General features: G+C 39.6%; 3 protein-coding genes across 5 annotated transcripts in view; 1 reads left to right on the top strand and 2 right to left on the bottom strand.

Moving 5' to 3' along the window:
* Positions 1-21,740, top strand: part of rassf4a (Ras association domain family member 4a) — a 61,301-nt gene that overhangs the window by 7,868 nt on the left and 31,693 nt on the right. For all 3 annotated transcript variants that reach the window (XR_014602143.1, XM_084076977.1, XM_084076976.1), the window contains exons 2-3: positions 13,480-13,548; positions 14,307-14,382. Coding sequence is in view for 2 of the 3 variants with exons in the window: in XM_084076977.1 (XP_083933103.1) it covers positions 13,496-13,548; positions 14,307-14,382 (129 nt within the window). In the remaining variant the exon portion in view is untranslated. The remainder of the gene's footprint in view (positions 1-13,479; positions 13,549-14,306; positions 14,383-21,740) is intronic.
* Positions 6,969-12,524, bottom strand: LOC311058888 (uncharacterized protein). The gene is made up of 4 exons (XM_084076417.1): positions 12,406-12,524; positions 10,869-11,001; positions 10,257-10,340; positions 6,969-8,760 (listed from the first exon to the last, which is right to left on the bottom strand). The coding sequence occupies exons 1-4, from the start codon at positions 12,470-12,472 to the stop codon at positions 8,628-8,630; spliced, it is 417 nt and encodes a 138-aa protein (XP_083932543.1). The 5' UTR covers positions 12,473-12,524; the 3' UTR covers positions 6,969-8,627.
* The window catches only part of LOC311059246 (uncharacterized protein), a 2,822-nt gene continuing 1,497 nt past the window's right edge, over positions 20,416-21,740 (bottom strand). Inside the window, exon 2 of the mRNA XM_084076983.1 lies at positions 20,416-21,211. Within this exon, the coding sequence (XP_083933109.1) occupies positions 20,803-21,211 (409 nt within the window). The 3' untranslated portion in view covers positions 20,416-20,802. The remainder of the gene's footprint in view (positions 21,212-21,740) is intronic.

Raw genomic sequence — 21,740 nt, 5'->3', positions numbered from 1 at the left:
TCAACCACCTTCTTGTCTGACTATGGTGATTTGTTCAGAATCAATCAATCAGAATCAGAATGTTGTCTGTCTATTATTGTGCCTTAAAAAGCAGCACTATGTAACTTTCCTCTTCTACCCCAGATTTTAACTCAAGTTACATTGTGAGGCCTTAAGATTTGTCACTGGTTGTTGACATCTGACACATAATTGCACTGTGTATGAGAGGGAAGGTTGGCCATCCTTATATGTTCTTTAGCTACTAGTTACTTTGTAGATTTGGATTATTATTACAAAACATACATTAACCACTTCAGCCCTATATATATACATTTCGGCCATTTGAAAATAGCCGATCTACAAGCTCACAATGCGACGCATTTTATACATTTTATACTTTGAAAACATGTGAAATGGAACATTCTACATAATGAGTACTTACTACTTTAGTACTTTAAGTACATTTCGATACTAATACTTTTGCACTTTTAAATTCTGAATATCTGTCTTTGACTTGTAACAGAGTATTTCCTACATTGCAGTATTGATACTTTTACTTACAGTAAGTAAAACACTAGAGTACTTGTTTCTTGTAGATAATGTCCTCATAATCCCCCTGCCCGCCCTGAGACACTGTAACAAGAAGGATCATGTTGAGTTGTTCACTTTCACTTTAGCATACGGTACGTGTTATTTCATAACCATGTGGTCCAAGTATCAGCCTGCATTATGCACCAACCATATCACATTTCTACCCGCTAAAGAAGACACGTTCCTACAAGTATAGGTAGAAGAAGTACTTAGATTTTGGACTTAAACTTTGGACACGTCTGTGTCATTTTTAGATTTCTTTGACTATTTAAAAATAGCAGATCGCGATATGAGCTTGTAGATCTGCTATATATATATTTTTTTAAATCGTGAATAATTGGATATAATATTTTTTAAAGAGAACGTTTGTAACTCAGATCTTTGCTTCTGGGGGTCCCTCGAACAACATATTTTGAGATGGGGGTCCGCGGCCAAATACATATCATTTTGGGGGTCCTTGACATGAAGAAGTTTGAGAACCACTGATGGTGAAAATGGTCAGAAAACTGTTAGGATTTAGAAGACATTTGTAGAATCCCCCAGAAGCAAAGATTTGAGTTAAAATGTTTGCTTTAAAAATATATATATACTGTACAATACAACAGTGTAAAAATACTTTGAAGATTATGAACGCAGGCCATTTACTTGTAACAAAGTACAAAAGTATTAACATCAATATATACTTAAAGTAGCAAAAGTAAAAGTAGGTCTACTCAGTATGCAGAATATTTACAGCCATTTCCTACAGAGGTGTGTGTGTGTGTGTGTGTGTGACCCTAAAAAGCAGCTAAACGACTTGCAAAATTCTGTGGAATCTCTTCTACTATTGGTAGCTGCCAAATATGGCGAAGACGCTGTTATTTGTACCCCTGAAGGGTGTGGGAGTATTTGTCCATGATTTGCTGACTGTACTTTTTTTTTTTTACAGCACCTTGTAATATTTGTGTCCTTGTATTGTATCTCTTATGTGGACATAAATAAATGTGTGTGTGTGTGTGTGTGTGTGTGTGTGTGTGTGTGTGTGTGTGTGTGTGTGTGTGTGTGTGTGTGTGTGTGTGTGTGTGTGTGTGTGTGTGTGTGTGTGTGTGTGTGTGTGTGTGTGTGTGTGTGTGTGTGTGTGTGTGTGTGTGTGTGTGGTGCGTGTGATGCGTGGTGCGTGTTCAGTATTTGTTGCTGCTCGGATAGCTTTGTAGTACTGTTATTGAACCCTCTTTAGTGTGTGTGTGTGTGTGTGTGGTCAAACAGTAGTTTCAGTATGACCATATCCAGTGGCATGCGGGTCACATGGTTTCCAGGAAAACTCTTTGGTTTGGTGAAGTTATGGGAGCCATCATCATTGTTACTGTCTGTGTCTGTGGGAACACAGGCTTATCCTCTATCTCTGAGAGATAAACGTATCAATTCCACAATGTAGAAATACTCTGTTACAAGTAAAAGTCCGGAATTCAAAATGGACTTGAGTAAAAGTACAAAAGTATTGGTATCAAAATGTACTTAAAGTGCCAACAGTAGAAAGTACTCATTAAGCAGAAATGTCCCCATTTCACAAGTTATGAAATGTACACAAATCTTTTGAAAATAGCAGATCTACAAGCTCATTGTGAGCTTGTAGATCGGCTGTTTTCAAATGACTGAAATGTTGTATATAGGGCTGAAGTGGTTAATGTATGTTTTGTAATAATAATCAAAATGTACAAAGGAACTAGTAACTAAAGCCTTCAAATAATTGTTGTGGAGTAGAAGTGCAATATTTGCCTCTGAGATGTAGTGGAGTAGAAGTAAAAAAATACTTAAAACAGCATGGAAATACTCCCAGTTTTAAAACTGGGAATACTCCCTCAAGGACCCCCAGGGGTCCCCAGCTATATGATGGATAGTTAGTAACCAAATGGACCCTTATGTGTCTGTAACTCTGAGAGTGTACAAATGGAACCAAATGGACCCTAACGGGTCCATTTGGTTCCATTTGTACACACTCAGAGTTAAATTAACATTGGTTTTACATTGTGAATTGGGGTCCCAGAGGTATAAATTAAGGCAAAGCAAAGCAAAGCAAAGTTTGTTGTTTACCCAGGGTGTCGGACTAAGTACGAAACTTGTTTCCAGCCGGACCCTGCATGGAAGCCTTGCTCAAGGGCTATTCAGCGGTGATTCATGATCGATGTGATGAATTGGGGAATCGAACTAGGGACCTTCCGGTATCAAGGCCGCCCCTCTAACCACTAGGCCACCGCTAGGCTGGCTGGTTGTTTCAGAGTGTTGGTGTCACAGGGTTCATATTACAGCCTGGCTGAGGCTGCCATGCATCACAGGTGTAATATGAAGTGAACCGCGATGATGAGATTACATGCCTTTGTGTTTTAATAAAACAGTACAGTATACCGGGCCGTTTGGCTCCTGTGTCACTCTTACGTTATATATAGGATTTCATTCCTCAAAGCAGGTTTTTGATATCCTTTTACCTTTGAATTGAGATATCGACCTATTTGTGATTGTTATTGAAGTCTGATGCCTCTTATATCATGCAGACTTTATGAGCTGTGTTTACTGTAAAATGCAGCACTTCCGCTGCGCAGGAAACCGGGTTCAAATCCGGGGTAGAAGAGGAAAGTTACATAACGCAGCTTTAATGGAAGTAATTTAGTCACTTTTTTATTTTCATTTCTGAAATTATTTTTGAGTTCTGAATGTTCGTTTTTATTATCTTAGAATAAATGAATGTTTTTTTTTTATTATCTTAGAATGAATAAATAAATAAGTAAAATTGTAAGGAATTGGTCCATAACCCAAAAATGGGTCAACAAACTAAATTGAAAAGAATCACTGGTCAATTGGTCTACTGGAAAAGTCCAGGTAAAACACTGCTGACCTGTTACTGTTGACTCTTGAACCCCAAAAGACTTTCATTAACTTGAAAGTGTTGGTCTTCACTTTAGGGAGAGTGTTTACTTTATAGCCACTCCATGACTCATGTCCTGTTGTTGATTCATTAACCCATTAAGACCTGAAGCCCATTCTACAAATGTCTTCCAAATGAAAAAAAAAACGTATGTTTCTATATCGGTGGTTTTCAAACTTTTTCACCCCCAAAATGATATGTATCTCAAAACATGTTGTTCAGGGACCCCCCAGAAGCAAAAAATAGAGTTAAACATGTTCGCTTTAAACAATATATATTCAAAGATTTGCACACATTTTCACGATTTTTCAAAAATAGCCAAAGTGTAAAATAATGCAAATGAAAAAGTGAGCTCAGCTCTGCTGAGTGTTACCCCTCATTTACTCTGCTTTCTCTTTCTCATCATTCAAACCTAAACGGAAGAAGCATTTACTAAATAAATAACCACAAAAGCCTGAGGTGTTGTTTTGATACATTTATTTACAAAAGTGCAGTATACAAAAACACCACCATGACGTTCCTTAACCCAAGCAAACGTATGTGTCTATATCAGTGGTGCTCAAACTTTTTCATGAGCTTGTATATCTGCTATTTTTGAACAGCCAAAGTATAAAATAGAGTGGTTGCACAGATTCTTCCCTGGTTTGAATGGGTTTCATATTGAATGAATTCGGTTGAATTGAAATTAATTCGGTCATATTGAATTAATTGGGTTCCCGTTCATATTGAATGGGTTTGGATGGATTAAACAGTCCATGGTGGCCTGTCTTATCAGACAGGGCTCATCATTGGGGTCAGATTCTGAACGGGACACTTCCTCTCACACAGTCTGTACTCTGGACATTACAATGCGGAAAAGTCCGTCACTCTCTCTCTCTCGCAGTGAAAAAAAGAAAACTTTAAAGGGGCTACACCATGAATTTGAACTTTTTCTTCTTTTTGTGTGTGTTTTTGGTCTCCCCTACCTCTCTTCTATCCTCAAAAATACCCCAGTTTGAACACTCAGGCTTTCACAGCAAATCTGGGGTTTTCAGTAAATTGTTCTAAAAACAGGCCAAACTGATTTGGTCCCTGTGTCTACGTCACATCAGGGAACAATTCCTCCCGTTTTTCAGTTCCAACCAAAAAGAAGAAAAAAAATATTTAAAAAATACATATTTTTTCTTATTTTTTTCTTATTTATTTGTTTTACTTTTTCCACACAGAACCAGGAGATAACATGCATACAAACTGGCTCAATAGCGCCACGTGTCAAACAGGACAATGTGGTATTGCAGGTGAAAGTGCTTTATAAGCCAGAGAGAAGTTAGTTGGAATGAGTATATCTGAAGCTTGATTTAGGCTCAAACCTTTTGAAAAACGTTTGAGGGACGTAAACAATATGATATTAAATATTATTATTATTTTTTAAATTCATGGTGTAGACCCTTTAGGTATGGGTATCCGGCTGCAGAAACCCTGACTTTCAGGGACAGATATTCCTTCAGATTTGTCATATTGAAGGATACAGTGGTTAATACTTATACAATCTGTATGGTAGAGTATGTTAATACAATATAACTTATATAATCTGTATGGTAGAGTATGTTAATACAATATAACTTATATAATCTGTATGGTAGAGTATGTTAATACAATATAACTTATATAATCTGTATGGTAGAGTATGTTAATACAATATAACTTATATAATCTGTATGGTAGAGTATGTTAATACAATATAATTTATACAATATGTATGGTAGAGTATGTTAATACAATATGTTGTATTTTGTATCCCTGCTCTTCGATTGAGACATTTAGATGGTGTCAAAGGTCATATCTGACCTATAGAAACAGGATCTCAATGTATCCTCTGAGCAAGGAAGCAGGCTCTATTAGCTCAATGGTTAAAAACAAAATGCAGCACTTGCACAGGAAACCGGGTTCAAATCCGGGGGTAGAAGAGGAAAGTTACATAACCCAGCTTTTATGTAAGTAATGTTGTATTTTTAGCGGTGCCAGCCGCTCTACTCTTGACTATGTCCGTCCGTATGTCCGTTTGTCCGTTTGTCCGTTTGTCCGTTATGTCCGTTTGAGCACGGGCTTTGAACAGCTATAACTCCAGTTCGCAGCATGCCAGCAAGTCCAAATTTGGTATGTGGACTTACACCACCAATTGGGACGAGCATTGATTGCTGAAGCCCCGCCCCGCCCTATTATAGCGCCACCAGGAGGCCACTGGCTTTAAACAGCGCTTTACACAGCTATAACTCCAGTTCGCAGCATGCCAGCAAGTCCCAATTTGGTATGTGGACTTACACCACCAATAGGGACGAGCCTTAATTGCTGAAGCCCCGCCCCGCCCTATTATAGCGCCACCAGGAGGCCACTCATCAAAGGCACCGCTTCCTTCACACAGGGTGGGATTTTTTTTTTTACATCTGAAATTCTTTTTAAGTTCTGAATGTTTATTTTTTATTTTTTTTATCTTAGAATAAATAAATTAGTAAAATTGTAGGAAATGGGTCAAAAAATGTAATTGAAAAAGTTGATAATCACTGGTCTATTGGTCTACTGCAGGGGTCTTCAACAGGGGGTCCGGGACCCCTAGGGGGTCCTCAGAGTTACTACAGGGGGTCCGCCAAATCTTTGTGTGATAAGATATTTTTAACCACTTGAACCCTAGCATCCCTTTTCTGAGGAGAACTTTAGCCAAAAATAGCCGATCTACAAGCTCACAACGCCTCGCGCTGCGAGGCGTTGTGAGCTTGTAGATCGGCTATTTTTGGCAAAGAGCTATCGGTGTAGAGGGGAAAAAAGAGCAGACCACGTAAACAAAAAAAGTTGAATCTGAAACACAATTTTATACAATATAGAGGGGGTCCCTGCTTCATCTCTCTCTCAGCTAGGGGGTCCTTGGGCTGAAAACATTGAAGACCCCTGGTCTACTGGAAAAGTCCAGGTAAAACGCTGCTGAGTTGTTACTGTTGACTCTTGTCTTGAGCCACAAAAAACTTTCATTTTCAACTTGAAAATGTTGGTCTTCACTTTAGGGAGAGTGTTTACTTTATGGCCAGATTAGCCACTCCATGACTCATGTCCTGTTGTTGATTCAGTAAAGTGTAACCAGTGGCGTAGCGGAGGGGTAGCAAGCGATGCGGTGCGGGGGGGCCACCAGCAGGGGGGGGCCCGTCTGCGCTGATACAAATATTTTTACAGCAAAACAAAAGAAAAAAGTTGATTTATATTGGTCAAATAGAACCGAATTAGACCGAATTAGACCCGAATTAGACCGAATTAGACCCGAATTAGACCCGAATTAGACCGAATTAGACTCGAATTAGACCCGATTTTTTCTGCGCGCGCGTGCATGTGCGTGGGCCTCACGTGAAACTCCCGCGGGGAGGCCCCGCGATTCTGCGCTACGCCACTGAGTAACCCCTCATTTACTCATCTTTCTCTTTCTCATCATTCAAACCTAAATGGAACCTAAATAAATAACCACAAACGGTTGAGGTGTCGTTTTGATACATTTATTACAAAAGTGCAGTATACAAAAACATCCCCAAAAAAAACAACATTTTGATAGAAAGAAATATAATAAACCAAAAAAATGCATTTACTGTTACCTCCCCAAACTGTATACTGTAGTTGTGACTTCATAACATACTGACCACATTTAAATGCTAAAATGCTACTCAATGATACTTAATAAAACCAAGAACCGGCTTTGTTTTACTGTACCTATACATCTCAGTCATAGAAACATTAAAAGCTACTGCTGCCACCAGCCTGCAGAGCAGGACAGAGAAAATGTTGACATGACGTTCCTTAATCCATTTTAAACCCACCTGAGGTCTAAATGGAAAGCAAACGTATGTTTCTACTGTATATCAGTGGTGCTCAAACATTTTCATGTCAAGGACCCCCAAAATTATATGTATTTGGTCGCGGACCCCCCATCTCAAAATATTTTGTAATAGGGACCCCCCCAGACGCAAAGATTTGTGTCAAAAATGTTCCCTTTAAAATATATATTCAAATATTTGCACAAATGCTCAAGATTTTTCAAAAAATTGCAGATCTACAAGCTCATAGCGTGGCACTTGGTATAAAATATGGATAAAGTGGTTACACAGATGCTTCCCCAGTTTGAATGGGTTCCCCGGATGGGAACCCATTCAAACTGAATGAATTCGGTTGAATTGAAATTAATTTGGTCATAATGAATGAATTGAAATTAAATTCAACTAGAAAAAGTGCTCCTCGGAGCACAAGTCTCCGCCAGCAGACTTGTGTTGGGAATGTTGGGAATGTTCTACTTCTTATGTTCTAATTCTTACAAAAAATAGAACATGTTACTGTGTCATAGTAACATGACACAAGTGTCCTATCCGTCCTGTCTGTATAAGTGTCCTATCCGTCCTGTCTGTATAAGTGTCCTATCCGTCCTGTCTGTATAAGTGTCCTATCCGTCCTGTCTGTATAAGTGTCCTATCCGTCCTGTCTGTATAAGTGTCCTATCCGTCCTGTCTGTATAAGTGTCCTATCCGTCCTGTCTGTATAAGTGTCCTATCCGTCCTGTCTATGTAAGTGTCCTATGTAAGTGTCCTATCTGTCCTGTCTATGTAAGTGTCCTATGTAAGTGTCCTATCCGTCCTGTCTATGTAAGTGTCCTATGTAAGTGTCCTATCTGTCCTGTCTGTGTAAGTGTCCTATCCAATTGTTACAGTATCCGCCATTTCTCAGCCATTTCGTGATTATTCCTGTCTTACCTCACTTTGACACAGTGACACATGTATTTATAGGCCGCTATACGTCACTAGCCAATCAGATCACACTATTTCACCGTATTGTCACGTGAGGCTTGACCAATGTTAGCTTGACATGTGGAAAGTGAAAACAATGTCTCCTGGCGGAGACAATTAAATGGAATGGAATGAATTGAAATGAATGAATTCGGTCATATTGAATGAAATGAATTAATTGAAATTAAATTAAATGGAATGGAATTAATTGAAATGAATTCAGTCATATTGAATGAATTTGGTTCCCAAATGGGAACCCATTCATATTGAATGGGTTTGAATAAGTTAAACAGTCCATGGTTGGCCTGTGTTATCAGACAGGGGTCATCAAGTAGTGTTGTATTGTTGTGTTCTCTGGTTCTGTGGCTTTAAGGGGAGTTATTCGGGGACGTTGCCCTCCTTCTGTGACCCCCGTTCCTATGTCGTGACCTCTGGTGCTGTGGCCGGCTTTTCCTCTTCCTCCTCAAGCAGAGCTTGACGTTACGACCCAACTTAGTGGCTCTGAGAGGAAGGAACACAAACAGAATGAAGGTTTAGCTTTAACCCTTTAATACCATCTTTTTTGATTTGAGCTAAAAAAAAAGCTATATTTTTTCACTTTGGCTATTCAAAAATAGCAGATCTACAAGCTCATAGCGCAGCACCGAGTGCCGCGCTATGAGCTTGTAGATCTGCTATTTTTGAAAAATCGTGAAAATGTGTGCACATCTTTGAATATATATATATTCTTTTAAAGCAAACATGAACTCAAATCTTTGCTTCTGGGGGGTCCCTGGAATAAAATATTTTGAGATGGGGGTCCGCGGCCAAATTCATATAATTTTGGAGGTCCTTGACATAAAAAAAAGTTTTAAAACCACTGATATAGAAACATACGTTTTTCAGAAAACTGTTTTAGAACCTCAGGCCCTCAATGGGCCTGAACTTACATGTAAAGAGTGAAACAAACTCATTAGCTTGGTTTTCTGTGTTGATCAGAGTCATCATAACAAATATAACCTCTGTTGCTCTGTATGGTTTCATACTGTGTATGTTTTTGTACAAAAGCATGAAGATTTTCTATAAAATCAATTATGTATCAGACAGTAAAATCCTTTATTTAAGTCATGAATGGAACCAAATGGTGTCTTTGTGGTTGTACACTCTTCAAAGCTAAACTAGGCTACCCTACCACTGGCATTGTATTGCATTACTGCACTTAGATTAACCCATTGAGACCAGGAAAGCATCTGTCATTTTCGCTATTCAAAAATAGCATGAGCTTGTAGATCTGCTAATTTTTTTTTAATGATGAAACATTTTGCAAATCTTTGAATATTTATGTTTTTTTAAAGCAAACATTTGTAACTCAAATCTTTGCTTCTGGGGGATTCTACAAATGTCTTCTAAATCCTGACAGTTTTTTGAAAAAACTTATGTTGCTATAATATCAGTGGTTCTCAAACTGTTTCATGTCAAGGACCCTAAAAATGATATGTATTTGGCCGCGGACCCCCATCTCAAAATATGTTGTTCCAGGGACCCCCCAGAAGCAAAGATTTGAGTAAAAAAAATGTCGCTTTAAAAAATATCTATATTCCAAGATTTGAAAAAAAAAATCACAATTAAAAAAATAATAGCAGATCTACAAGCTCATAGCACGGCACAGAGTGCCGTGCTATGAGCTTGTAGATCTGCTATTTTTGAATAGCCAAAGTATAAAACAATGTTTACGGTGGTTACACAGATGCGTTCCCGGTCTTAATGGGTTAGTAGGCTGGTGGGTTAGGAGGAGGACCCAGAACTGGTGGGTTAGGAGGAGGACCCAGAACTGGGTCACATAGTGGTCTGACTGACACAGCTGTGACTTGTGGCAAATTTGTACTTTTTTGCAAATCAAATTGTTAGAATCCTGATGCAAGACGAGTTAGAATAGTTCCTGACGTTTACTTGTAACAGAGTATCTCTAGATTGCAGTATTGATACTTTTACTTAAACATTGCCTGCATGTCTCTTACTTTTTCCAGCAGCGTATGAGCACCTTGCCGTACTGTGATTCTGGATTCAGACACACTGGAGCGTTGTTCTTCTTCAGAACCACTCTGAAATACACATGGAAACACGTTTAGGTCACATGACACACAATCCTTTTTAATGATAACAGGAATTTATGGAGTGTGTGTGTGTGTGTGTGTGTGTGTGTGTGTGTGTGTGTGTGTGTGTGTGTGTGTGTGTGTGTGTGTGTGTGTGTGTGTGTGTGTGTGTGTGTGTGTGTGTGTGTGTGTGTGTGTGTTCGTGCCTGTGTGCGGTGTCAGTATGTGGCGCAGTGGGTGGTGGAATTTAGGATTTGAGGAATTTGTACTTTACTTGAGTATTTCCAATTTCCAATACTTTTACTTCTACTCCACTACATCTCAGAGACAAATATTGTACTTTTAGTGTGTGTGTGTGTGTGTGTGTGTGTGTGTGTGTGTGTGTGTGTGTGTGTGTGTGTGTGTGTGTGTGTGTGTGTGTGTGTGTGTGTGTGTGTGTGTGTGTGTGTGTGTGTGTGTGTGTGTGCCCGAATTTAATGATAACAGGAATTTATGGCGGGAGCGTGTTTGTGCTTGGTGTCAGGATGTGGTACTCACATGACAGTGGGTCTGTCACAGTTGGAGCTGCTGGGAATGACTCTGAGATCTGTCAGTTGTCCTCTGACTGAGTTCTGTGTCTGTGGACAGCTACACCTTAACCCTGGGACGAACGTAGTGCTCGTCTCTGGAACTATAGCCATGGATAACAAAGGGCAAAGAGGTTAAATCAAAGGAAAACAAAAAGGTTAAATCAATAAAATGCAATCACAGCTGAGCAAACATGCAGAATTGATGTCTCACTTGCACAAGATATCTGCTGCTACATATCTGCTGCTAAGTGTTGTTTTTCTATTTGCCCAAGAGAGCGATATGCAGCCTTTTTATTTTCTATTTTGATCACGCACCTTATGTAGATTTAACATTGTGCCCTGTTATCTGACTTTGTTTCCTTGTCCTTTGTTCCCTAATCTTTATTCTTCTGACTATTCTTTAAACTGCAAAGCGTTTGCAGCTTGTTGTACAAAAACATGTTTTCACCTGTAAACTTGTGACGTGACAATGACATTGAAGTTTAACCCATTACACGACAGTAATTGAGTGCACCTTACATTTACACTTATATTTCCACAAACTGTATGGATGGATAGATTCATAGGTAGGAAGCAGTGGTGGAAAGTAACTAAGTACATTTACTTAATTCCAAGTACATTTACTCAAGTACTGTACTTACTGTAAGTAACATTTTGAGGTATTTGTACTTTACTTGAGTATCTCCAATTTCCAATACTTTTACTTCTACTCCACTACATCTCAGAGGCAAATATTGTACTTTTACTACACTACAATTATTTGAAAACTTTAGTTACTTTGTAGATTTTGATTATTAATACAAAACATACATTAACCACTTGGCCCTATACACATTTCAGCCATTTGAAAATAGCCGATCGACAAGCTCACAATGCGACGCATTGTGAGCTTGTCGATCTGCTATTTTCAAAATATTTGTATACATACTTTACGAAATGGGACATTCTGCATAATGAGTACTTTTGGTGCATTAAGTAAATCTTGATGCCAATACCTTTTTGTATTTTCACTTACAAGAGAATTAAAACATGCTACACAAAGATTCAAAACCCTCCAGGGGCGAGAAGAAGCATTCTGTGGGAATATTTCTACATTCATAGAATAACATTACATCAATGCATTGATTGATTGATTGATTGATTGATGTACTATTATTTAGTAAGACATGAGAACAGTACATGACAGTACATAACAGTACATGGAAGTACAAATTCGCAATACAAGGTCTACTAAACTGGATAGCTCAGTTAAGCACGTAGCTTGTTTAAGATGATATCCCCATGCACACAAATCATGTTGACATATAAGAGACAGACAGATATACACACTACTATACAGAATGTCATACAATCAGTTTACAGGTTACTGGTATGAAGAGTGAAACATATGTACAAAAGAAGAAAGAGAGAGGGGGGGGGGGGGGGTAGGTTAGGTTAGGACATGGGGTAGGTAGGTAGATAGAGTAGATAGATAGATACTGTAGGTAAATGTATAGGTCTCTTACCTGTGATGTAGACACAGCAGAGGCTCAGAACGATGACCTGACAGACGGAGTGAAGATGAAGCTTCATGTTGGCGTTTTAACACACTGACATATAGAGCTCTGAACCATGTGTGTGTGTGTGAGCACTTATATAGACACACACACACACACACCACCACGCCCACAAAGTAAACCCACACACTCTGGAGATTCCAAACCATGCGGAAAAGTCCCTCTCTCTCCCTCTCCCTCTCTCTCTCTCTCCCTTTCCCTTTCCCTCTCTCTATCTCTCTCTCTCTCTCACACACACACACACACACACACACACACACACACACACACACACACACACACACACACACACACACACACACACACACACACACACACACACACACACACACACACACACACACACACACACACACACACACACACACACACACACACACACACACACACACACACACAGAGAGAGAGAGTGAAAAAAGAGAGTTTAAGTATGGGTATCCGGCTGCAGGATAACCCTGACTTTCAGGGACAGATATTCCTTCAGATTTTGTCATAATTGAAGGACACATAGTGGTTAATATGTTTTTTCCCATAAATGTCTGTTTTCAAGGCTGTTTCCTTGTCTCTGTGCAGAATGTATTAAAGTCAAAGAATCTAAAAATAAACCTTTCTTTTTTTTTAAATGAAGAAATACAGCAGAGATGAGGGTCATGTTTTATTGCTGTGATATTTATAACTGAGATAACATTAATACATTATCAGTTATTGACCACGGGGTAGCTGTGTTCTTCTTTTAATCTCTGTGCCCGCAGAATGCATGTTTGAGGCTTTGCCAAGCGTTGCCCCGACACGCAGCCCTTTGTTAGTCAACCTGGCTCTGAATCAATAAGGACCATGTGACTTCTATGAAACCTCAACAGGAGCCACCATGGCTTTAACAACCTGTGTATTAAAAACATGTGCAAAAGCCATGGAAACCCAAGCTAAATTATATCCAAATATCAGCTGAAATTATATCATTTCCATGTGATTTAATATTCATTAATATGCTTTTTTCTCTCTCTCTCTCTCTCTTTGCTGCAGCTATGTTCTGGACAGAATGGGTGATAGTCAGACCTACGTGAAGCTTAATGAAGAGAAACACATCCCAAAGTAAGCCCTGATTTTTGCAAAACACATTTTTGTGACAGTACTCCCTACAGATTTGATCCAAACATCACGCAAATCGGTACACAGTATCTCTATAAGTCATTAAACGAAACGGGTCTTTCAGATTTTTCATATTCCATCCTGATTGGCTAAGAATGGCTTCCAAAGTTTGCAGGAGTGCTCCATATTACTCCTTCAGATTTTATCCAAATTTCATGCAAATCGGTACACATGATCTCTATAGTCGTGTGATCAAGACGGATCTATTTGATTTTTCATATCGCATCCTGATGGACATCTAAAGTTTGCAGGAATGGCCCGTTTTGAACAAAATGCCGCAAATCATGAACGCAGCGTCCGATTGCGGTGAAACTTTGCACGCACATTCGCACAACGTTGAGGAACAAATGCCATTAGCCCATTATAGCATCACCAGAAGACAAGTTATTTTATGTTTGGTTGCGCTGGGGTGTTGTGTTCTGAAAATAGCAGATCTACAAGCTCACAACGCGTCGCAGATCGGCTATTTTCAGCATGCAACCAAGTGTAAAATCAGCCATTACAACACCATCAAGGCAGCGCCAAAATACATTTTAGTAGACTTAATCAACTGTAGATTTAGTCGACTAAAACTAGACTAAAACTAAAACATTTCAGATAGGATTTTATTCAAAAGACTATGACTAGAACTGAATCAAAATGTGCTGTCTGTCAAAATCAACACTGGTTGGCATCTGTGTAATCAACGTGTTCACATCCAGGTCTGACATCTTGTCACTGCTGAGAACCTACAACTGTTACCATGAAGGGAAGAACTTCCAGCTGAGAACGCGGGAGGTAAGACCATGTGGTTAAATATCACCTGCCTGGAGGAGGCTACAGTCTATGGGAGGAGACAGTAGATTCTACAAACTGTATCATTTTGGTAGAAGCAGGTTTAGTTAACCACTTAAATAGTTAAATTATTAAATACATCAAATAGCAAAAAATAGCTGATCTACAAGCTCACAACGGAGCATGAACACCGGCTATTTTCACATAATGTTCTTCTATTTCTGCAGAATGTTCGCCTATTATGACTTGGTTCACGAGACACAGAAGCTTGGCAATTTGCCAGAATATGTGATCTTACTGAATAAACAAGTCACAGAGGAAACATAAACCAGTTAAACCAGAACAGTTAAGCCACACATGCCACACTTAAAGTTGTTTTTATTGTAATAATCCCTTCTAATGTTTTTTCTTAGTTCATGTTATAATATTTTGTCATTTTTGTCATTTTTGATCATAGCCTATTTTTTCATTTATTCTGAAGCACAATGAGTCTACGCTTGTTGGATGAAAAATGTTCTATGTAAACAAACTTGTACTGACTTGTTATTAAGCAATAAGCACACAGACATCTTCATTATCCATCTTCACAGGCATGGAGCCTTCTGCTTGTTTATTAACAGGACAAGTGCAGGTTAAAGACCTTAAAAATCCCCCTGTCTCTCTCATTCCAGTTGAGTGAGCATGGAAACATTGGGAAACATGTAGAGTCCAGACAGACGTACACTATGTGCCTCATGGTGGCAAAGTAAAGTAGTACCATATGTAGCTGTTGTGGTGTAAATGATGATGATGCTGGACAACTGTATGCAGTGAGTGAGGTTATTTGTTTCACCGTTATTCTCTGGCTTTTATGGTTGGGACTTCCCCCTCCCTTAGGAATCTAAACGGAATCTAAACAGGGCTGAGGGTCTTTTGTGTGTGTGTGTGTGTGTGTGTGTGTGTGTGTGTGTGTGTGTGTGTGTGTGCGTGTGCGTGTGCGTGTGTGCGTATTACTATACTGGCGAGGACCAAGTATAGTAGAATTTGAAAAAACATACATTGTGAGGACCGTTTTCCTGGTCCTCACAAGACAAATGGTTGTTTTATAGTTAGCGTTTACAATTAGAAAAACATTCAGGTTAGGATTAGACATTTAGAGGTTAGGTTTACGGATTGGAATTAGAATTAAACATGATTTTTATACTTAGTTGCGCGCCAGTGTAATGCACCGACAAATAGCTGATCTATAAGCTCACAACGCGTCGCAGCGCGACGCATTGTGAGCTTGTAGATCTGCTGTTTTTCGGCTTTAGGCTTACGGTTAAAAATGGCAATTGTTTTTTTAATGGCATTCATAACATGGCTGTCCTAAAGTGTTGATGTCCTCACAAGTATAGTAATACAAACCTGTGTGTGTGTGTGTGTGTGTGTGTGTGTGTGTGTGTGTGTGTGTGTGTGTGTGTGTGTGTGTGTGTGTGTGTGTGTGTGTGTGTGTGTGTGTGTGTGTGTGTGTGTGTGTGTGTGTGTGTGTGTGTGTGTGTGTGACTGACTCTGACTGTCTCCCCTCTTCCATATGACTACTATATTATCTCACTGACCCTGGGACTTTTCCAGGGAAAGGGCACATTTTTGTGAGCGGGACAAGGCTCACACACACACACACGCACACACACACACACACACACACACACACACACACACACACACACACACACACACACACACACACACACACACACACACACACACACACACACACACACACACACACACACACACACACACACACACACACAACCCAAAAAGCGAAACCAAAGAGCGACCCAGAACAATGACCTCATGTGGCAGAATCTACAATGTCTCTAACAGACCAGTGTTTCCCAACCCGAGCTCCGGGCCAAAGATCAGAGGGGCGGGGGCCTTGTATGTTTGATGGTAGGGGGGGGGGGGGGGGGGCTCGTCTGTTTGATGGTAGTCCAAAAATGTCAACATGTTGTTAGGAGGTAGTCCACATTTTCAAGCATGTTGCACAAAATCGTATTGTAACTTGCAATTTTTGGTCATTATATTGTCAAAAATAGTCAAAAGAAATTGTCTACATTAATTTATCAGTGAAAACAGCAGATCTACAAGCTCTCTCCGTGTTGTACGAGACGTGTAGATAGGGCTTAAGAAGTGGATTAAAGGTTGGGAGCCACTGTTCTAGAGGTTATGTTATACAATTCAAAGATCATTTTTACTCTGATGTTAGATTAAGTTTATAATATGTCTGCACATATACAGTATAATGTCTACTGTTTGAGTAGAGTGGCTTTAACAACATTATTGTTATTTGATTTGTGGGTGTGTCAACACCAGTTCCAGTGAACTTGTGGTTTTGTAAATCATTTATGTGTCTTAACAGCTTGGCCTACTGACATTATTTGAATTGGTCCGTCTAACCTCATAAACCAGATAATGAGGGTGTTAGATGGCTGGCAGGTGACTCACCAGACACTGGTTTATGAGAGAGAGACCATACTGAATTACTCATCAGGGACTCTCTCTCTCTTGGTTGAATGTTATCATAATCCACAAGGCTGGTTGAATCTCTTAAACCATTGGTTCTCAAAGTGGGGTCCGGGGACCCGCAGGGGTCCTTGGGGGATACCAGAGGGTCCCCGGCTAAAGTAGTTAATACAGCATCACAATCATTTTAGACACTTTAACCATATGTTATACTTTGGCTATTCAAAAATAGCAGATCAACAAGCTCATAGCGCTGCACCGAGAGCTGGTAGATCTGCTATTTTTGAAAAATCTTGAACATTTTTGCAAATCTTTGAATAGCCGAAGTATTCAATAGTTCAAGGCCCCCTGCCTTAGCCCCGTCCTTTTTCCCTACGCCAAATCTCTTCGCTGAAAATAGCCGATCTACAAGCTACATGTTGTTTTCACCTATATTTTCACTGAATGTTCAGTTCACCTATTATGAAATGCCCTAGAGGATAAAGGATGCAGCGATTCAAGTTGTTCAGTGGTTAATCTCGCTGGTCTACATCAAAGACTAAGTGGTTAAATTAGTGTATGCAGGTTGAAACTGACGTTCAGACATGTCTGTTTAGATCCAGGGTTCCCACGGTCATGAAATTCCTGGACATATTTTTGAAATTAGATAAACTGTTTTTCCAGTCCTGGAAAAGGTTTAAAATGTATCGAGTGTTCTGGAAAAAATAATGTATGTGGCTGTGCATTGTTTTGGGCTATTGATTCTGTTAATCAAAAACATGTTCCGAAACATGTCTCAAATTACATGAAATATATAACGTAATAAAGTAGTTTTGCGCCGAACGGGCTGCGTTATTACAGCCTATAATGTATACCGCATGTCAACGTGATAAAAAGAACAGACCTACAAGCTCACAACGTACTGCAGCGCGATGGGTTTTAACCCATTGAGACCTGGAACTGTGTCAATTTTAGATTTAAGTAAAAAGCATTATTTCACACTTTGGGCTATTCAAAAATAGCAGATATACAAGCTCATAGCGCGGCACCGAGTGCCGCGCTATGAACTTGTAGATCTGCTATTTTTGAAAAATCGTGCAAATCTTTGAATATATTTATTTTTAAAGCGAACATTTTTAACTCAAATCTTTGCTTCTGGGGGTCCCTGGAACTAAATATTTTGATGGGGGTCTGCGGCCAAATACATATACTTTTGGGGGTCCTTGACATGAAAAAGATTGAGCACCACTGATATAGAAACATAGGTTTTTCAGAATACTGTTGAGATTTAGGAGACATGTGGAATCGGCTTCAGGTCTCAATGATTAAGCTTGTAGATTTGTTCTTTTGTCACGTGACATGTAGCTTACTTATGAAATGCCTAGGATAAGGATGCAACAGTTCAAGTTGCTGAGTGGTTAATCTCTCTAGTCATACATTAAAGACTAATGCTCTAAATGAGTGTATGTGGTTAAAACTGATGTTCAGACATGTCTGTTAGTGTAGATCTGTCTGTCTGTCTACTTCTAGCTTATGTTTACTTTAGCAGCCAGTCTGTCAAACAGGTTCTGAGTGAAAGTGTTAGGAACCAGGGTAGTTATTATAGACAGGCCACAGTGGTGTAAAGTAACTAAGTACATTCACTCAAGTAATGTACTTAAGTACAATTTTGGAGGTACCTTTACTTTACTGGAGTATTTCCAATTGTCTGTACTTTTACTTCTACTCCACTACATCTCAGAGGTAAATATTGTACTTCTACTCCACTACATTTATTTGAAAACTTTAGTTACTAGTTACTTTGTAGATTTTGATTATTATTACATAACATACATTAACCACTTCAGCCCTATATACATTTCAGCACATTTGAAAATAGCAGATCTACAAGCTCACAATGCGTCACAATGCGTCGCGATGCGACGCGACACATTGTGAGCTTGTAGATCTGCTATTTTCAAAAGATTTTAATGAAACTTGGGTCAAATGGGACATTCTGCATAATGTGTACTTTCTACTTTTTTGGTACTTTAAGCACATTTTGATACCAACACTTTTGTACTTTTACTCAAGTACATTTTTAATTCTGGACTTTTACTTGTAACAGAGTACTTCTACATTGCAGTATTGATACTTTTACTTAAGTAAAACATTTGAGTACTTTTTACACCACTGGTTATTGTAGACAGGCCACAAACATCTAAGTGCTGTCTTATGCTCTTGTCACGATGTGAGTGACATTATGAGGATGCTTGGTGTTGTGTTTGAACTTTGACACACAAAACAAATACAACATTTGACAGGAGATGTTTTTTTCATACAGTAAGCTACATGCCATGTAGTAAGTTAAGCTCAATAGCCTGCGGCTGCATTATTATTGGACTGGATGTTCCTGGTTTGATCCCCGGGTGTGTCCAAGTGTCCTTGAGCAAGACACTGGACCCCTAACTGTTCCAGATGATGAGCAGTTTGCCTTTCACGGTTTCCCTCAGTGTGAATGGATGTGAAATACATTGTAAAGCGCTTTTGAAAGGCTCTAATATCCTACCATAGATGCAGTCCATTTACCATTCACCACTATTACACTTGAGACTGGTGGGATTATGATATGGACATTCTGAGTATTGTTATATTAATTGCTAATGATTAATTATACATGTAAATTGCACTTCAATCTGTGTGTGTGCTGAGTGCTGCCTGTGGTAGGTCTGTCAGTTTAACAAGCTATTTATAAATGTCCATGCATGCATCGCCCTCTAGTGGTTTAGAGCAGTAGTTCTCAAAGTTTCTTGGCTCAGGGCAATCACGTTTTCATCCATGGCACCCTGAATTACATTGGACATTTTTAGAACCTTACATTTATGTCATATTACGGTACATAAATATGTGAATAATTTCCCCCTAAGATCCAGTATGTCAGTATGAAATCTTGAGAGAATATCTGTTTCCATTAGGACAGATTGAAAATGAACCCCAGCATCCCTATTCCAGGGGAAACATTCGCCAAAAATAGTTGTGAGCTTGTAAATCTGCTACTTTTGATGAAGAGATTTGGTGTGGATTGAAAAAGAACGTAAGTACAGTGCAATTCAGGTCTGTCTTACTTTGTATAGAGGTGGTTAAACTGAAGTGACACTGATACATTCCAAATATCATCCAAATATTCTGCGGCACCCCTGGACTTGCGTCACGGCACCCTAGGGTGCCACTGCCACGGGGCACCCACTTTGAGAAACCCTGTTTTAGAGAATGATAGTTTATTGAGCCATTATGCTGTCGTACCGCTGGCTACCAGCAGAGGGCACAGAAGTACTTTGTCTTCAGCTGAAAGTCACTGGTTCAGATAAATCACCAGTCATAATGGCTACAATGTAAACATGCTGATAACTTTATGTTCTCAAAAGTACAGCTGATTTGTTTTGTATTTTTATTATAATACTGGTTTTATTTTTGTAGTTTGTAGTAGTAGGTTACCCAAAATGCAAAAAAGCAAAAGAAACACATTTTCATTTGTAGGTTTTATTATAAAATGGTATAAAAGTCAACATAGAATAAAATGTAAACAACATGGTGACCTGAGTCTTTAGTGCGTAGAAATAAATACATGGTCATCCCTCAGAGAGACTTGCTACATCTGTCGCAGAATAGAATCCCACCGTTCAGTCCTGGACGGGCCCCTTGTAGGGGGGTCCCAGAGAAGTCCCCCAGCTAAATGACAGACCCTTACAGGTCTGTAACTCTTCACGGAACCTCATATCAAATGGGGGTCTCGTGGTGTAAATGTAATATCCAACTGGGGGTCCTTGAAATAAAAGATGTTGAGAGTAATTGACAAGAGTTTAGTAGACTATAAGCTAGTGTACTATTACTCCTGTGAGTCTTTCGGGTTACATGTACCAAACGATCGCCTTCAGAGCGCCTTTCGCCTACATTTCCCATGATGCACCTTGTCTTCCTTCAAGTCCTGCTCTGGGACTGTCCAAACAGCCAGTCCACAGGGTCTCTGTCTCCTTCAAGGCTCAGGGAGGAGGAGGAGAGCCTGGGAGTCCTTAGCATACGGGGAGAGCCGCGGGGCAACGAGGCCGAGGCCGAGAGCTTCATCTGGGCCTTATTGGAAAACAGACGAGGCCTCTGGGTCCTTAGTTGGAGCCTGACGGGGCCGTGGCTGGGGGGCTCGGTGGGCCGGGCCAGAGCCTGGATGCTGCTCATATAGGGGTCCTCCAGGGTCTGGGTGGTGCTCTTTAGGGACTGTGAGGAGGAGGAGGGGGGCAGGGCAGGGACCCCCCCATATGAGACGCAGTCCTCCAGGGTCTCTGTGATGGTGGGCAGGAGAGCCAGGGACAGGAGCAACTGTCTGCGCTTCATTCTGCAGAGAGAGAAGAAGAGAGAGAGGGGGAGAGAGAGAGAGAGAGGTTGAGTTGGATTGTTGTCACTAGTGTTGGAAAGTAACTAAGTACATCTCAGAGACAAATATCGTGCTTTTACTCCACTACAATTATTTGAAAACTTTTGTTACTAGTTAGTTTTGTTGATTCTGATTATTACAAAAACATACATTACCCACTTCAGCCCTGTATACATTTTTACCATTTGAAAATAGCAGACTTACAAGCTCACAATTTTGAGCCTTTACTGTAGATCTGCTATTTTCAAAAGATTTTTATACTTTTGGAAACTTGTGAAATGGGACATTCTGCATAACGAGTACTTTTACTGTTGGTAGCTACTTTTTATGGTTTGAAATACATTTTGATACCAATACTTTTGTACTTTTAATCAAGTACATTTTTAATTCTGGACTTTTACTTAGTAACAGAGTATTTCTACATTGCAGTATTGATACTTTTACTTGAGCAAAACATGCGAGTACTTTTTCCACCACTGGCTAGGAGGAC

The sequence above is a fragment of the Gymnoscopelus microlampas genome (genome assembly GCF_963454915.1).
Source record: "Gymnoscopelus microlampas genome assembly, chromosome: 13".
Taxonomy (NCBI): Eukaryota; Metazoa; Chordata; class Actinopteri; order Myctophiformes; family Myctophidae; genus Gymnoscopelus; species Gymnoscopelus microlampas.
Note: the sequence above shows the minus strand (reverse complement) of the source record. Positions and strands in the feature narration are given on the sequence as shown.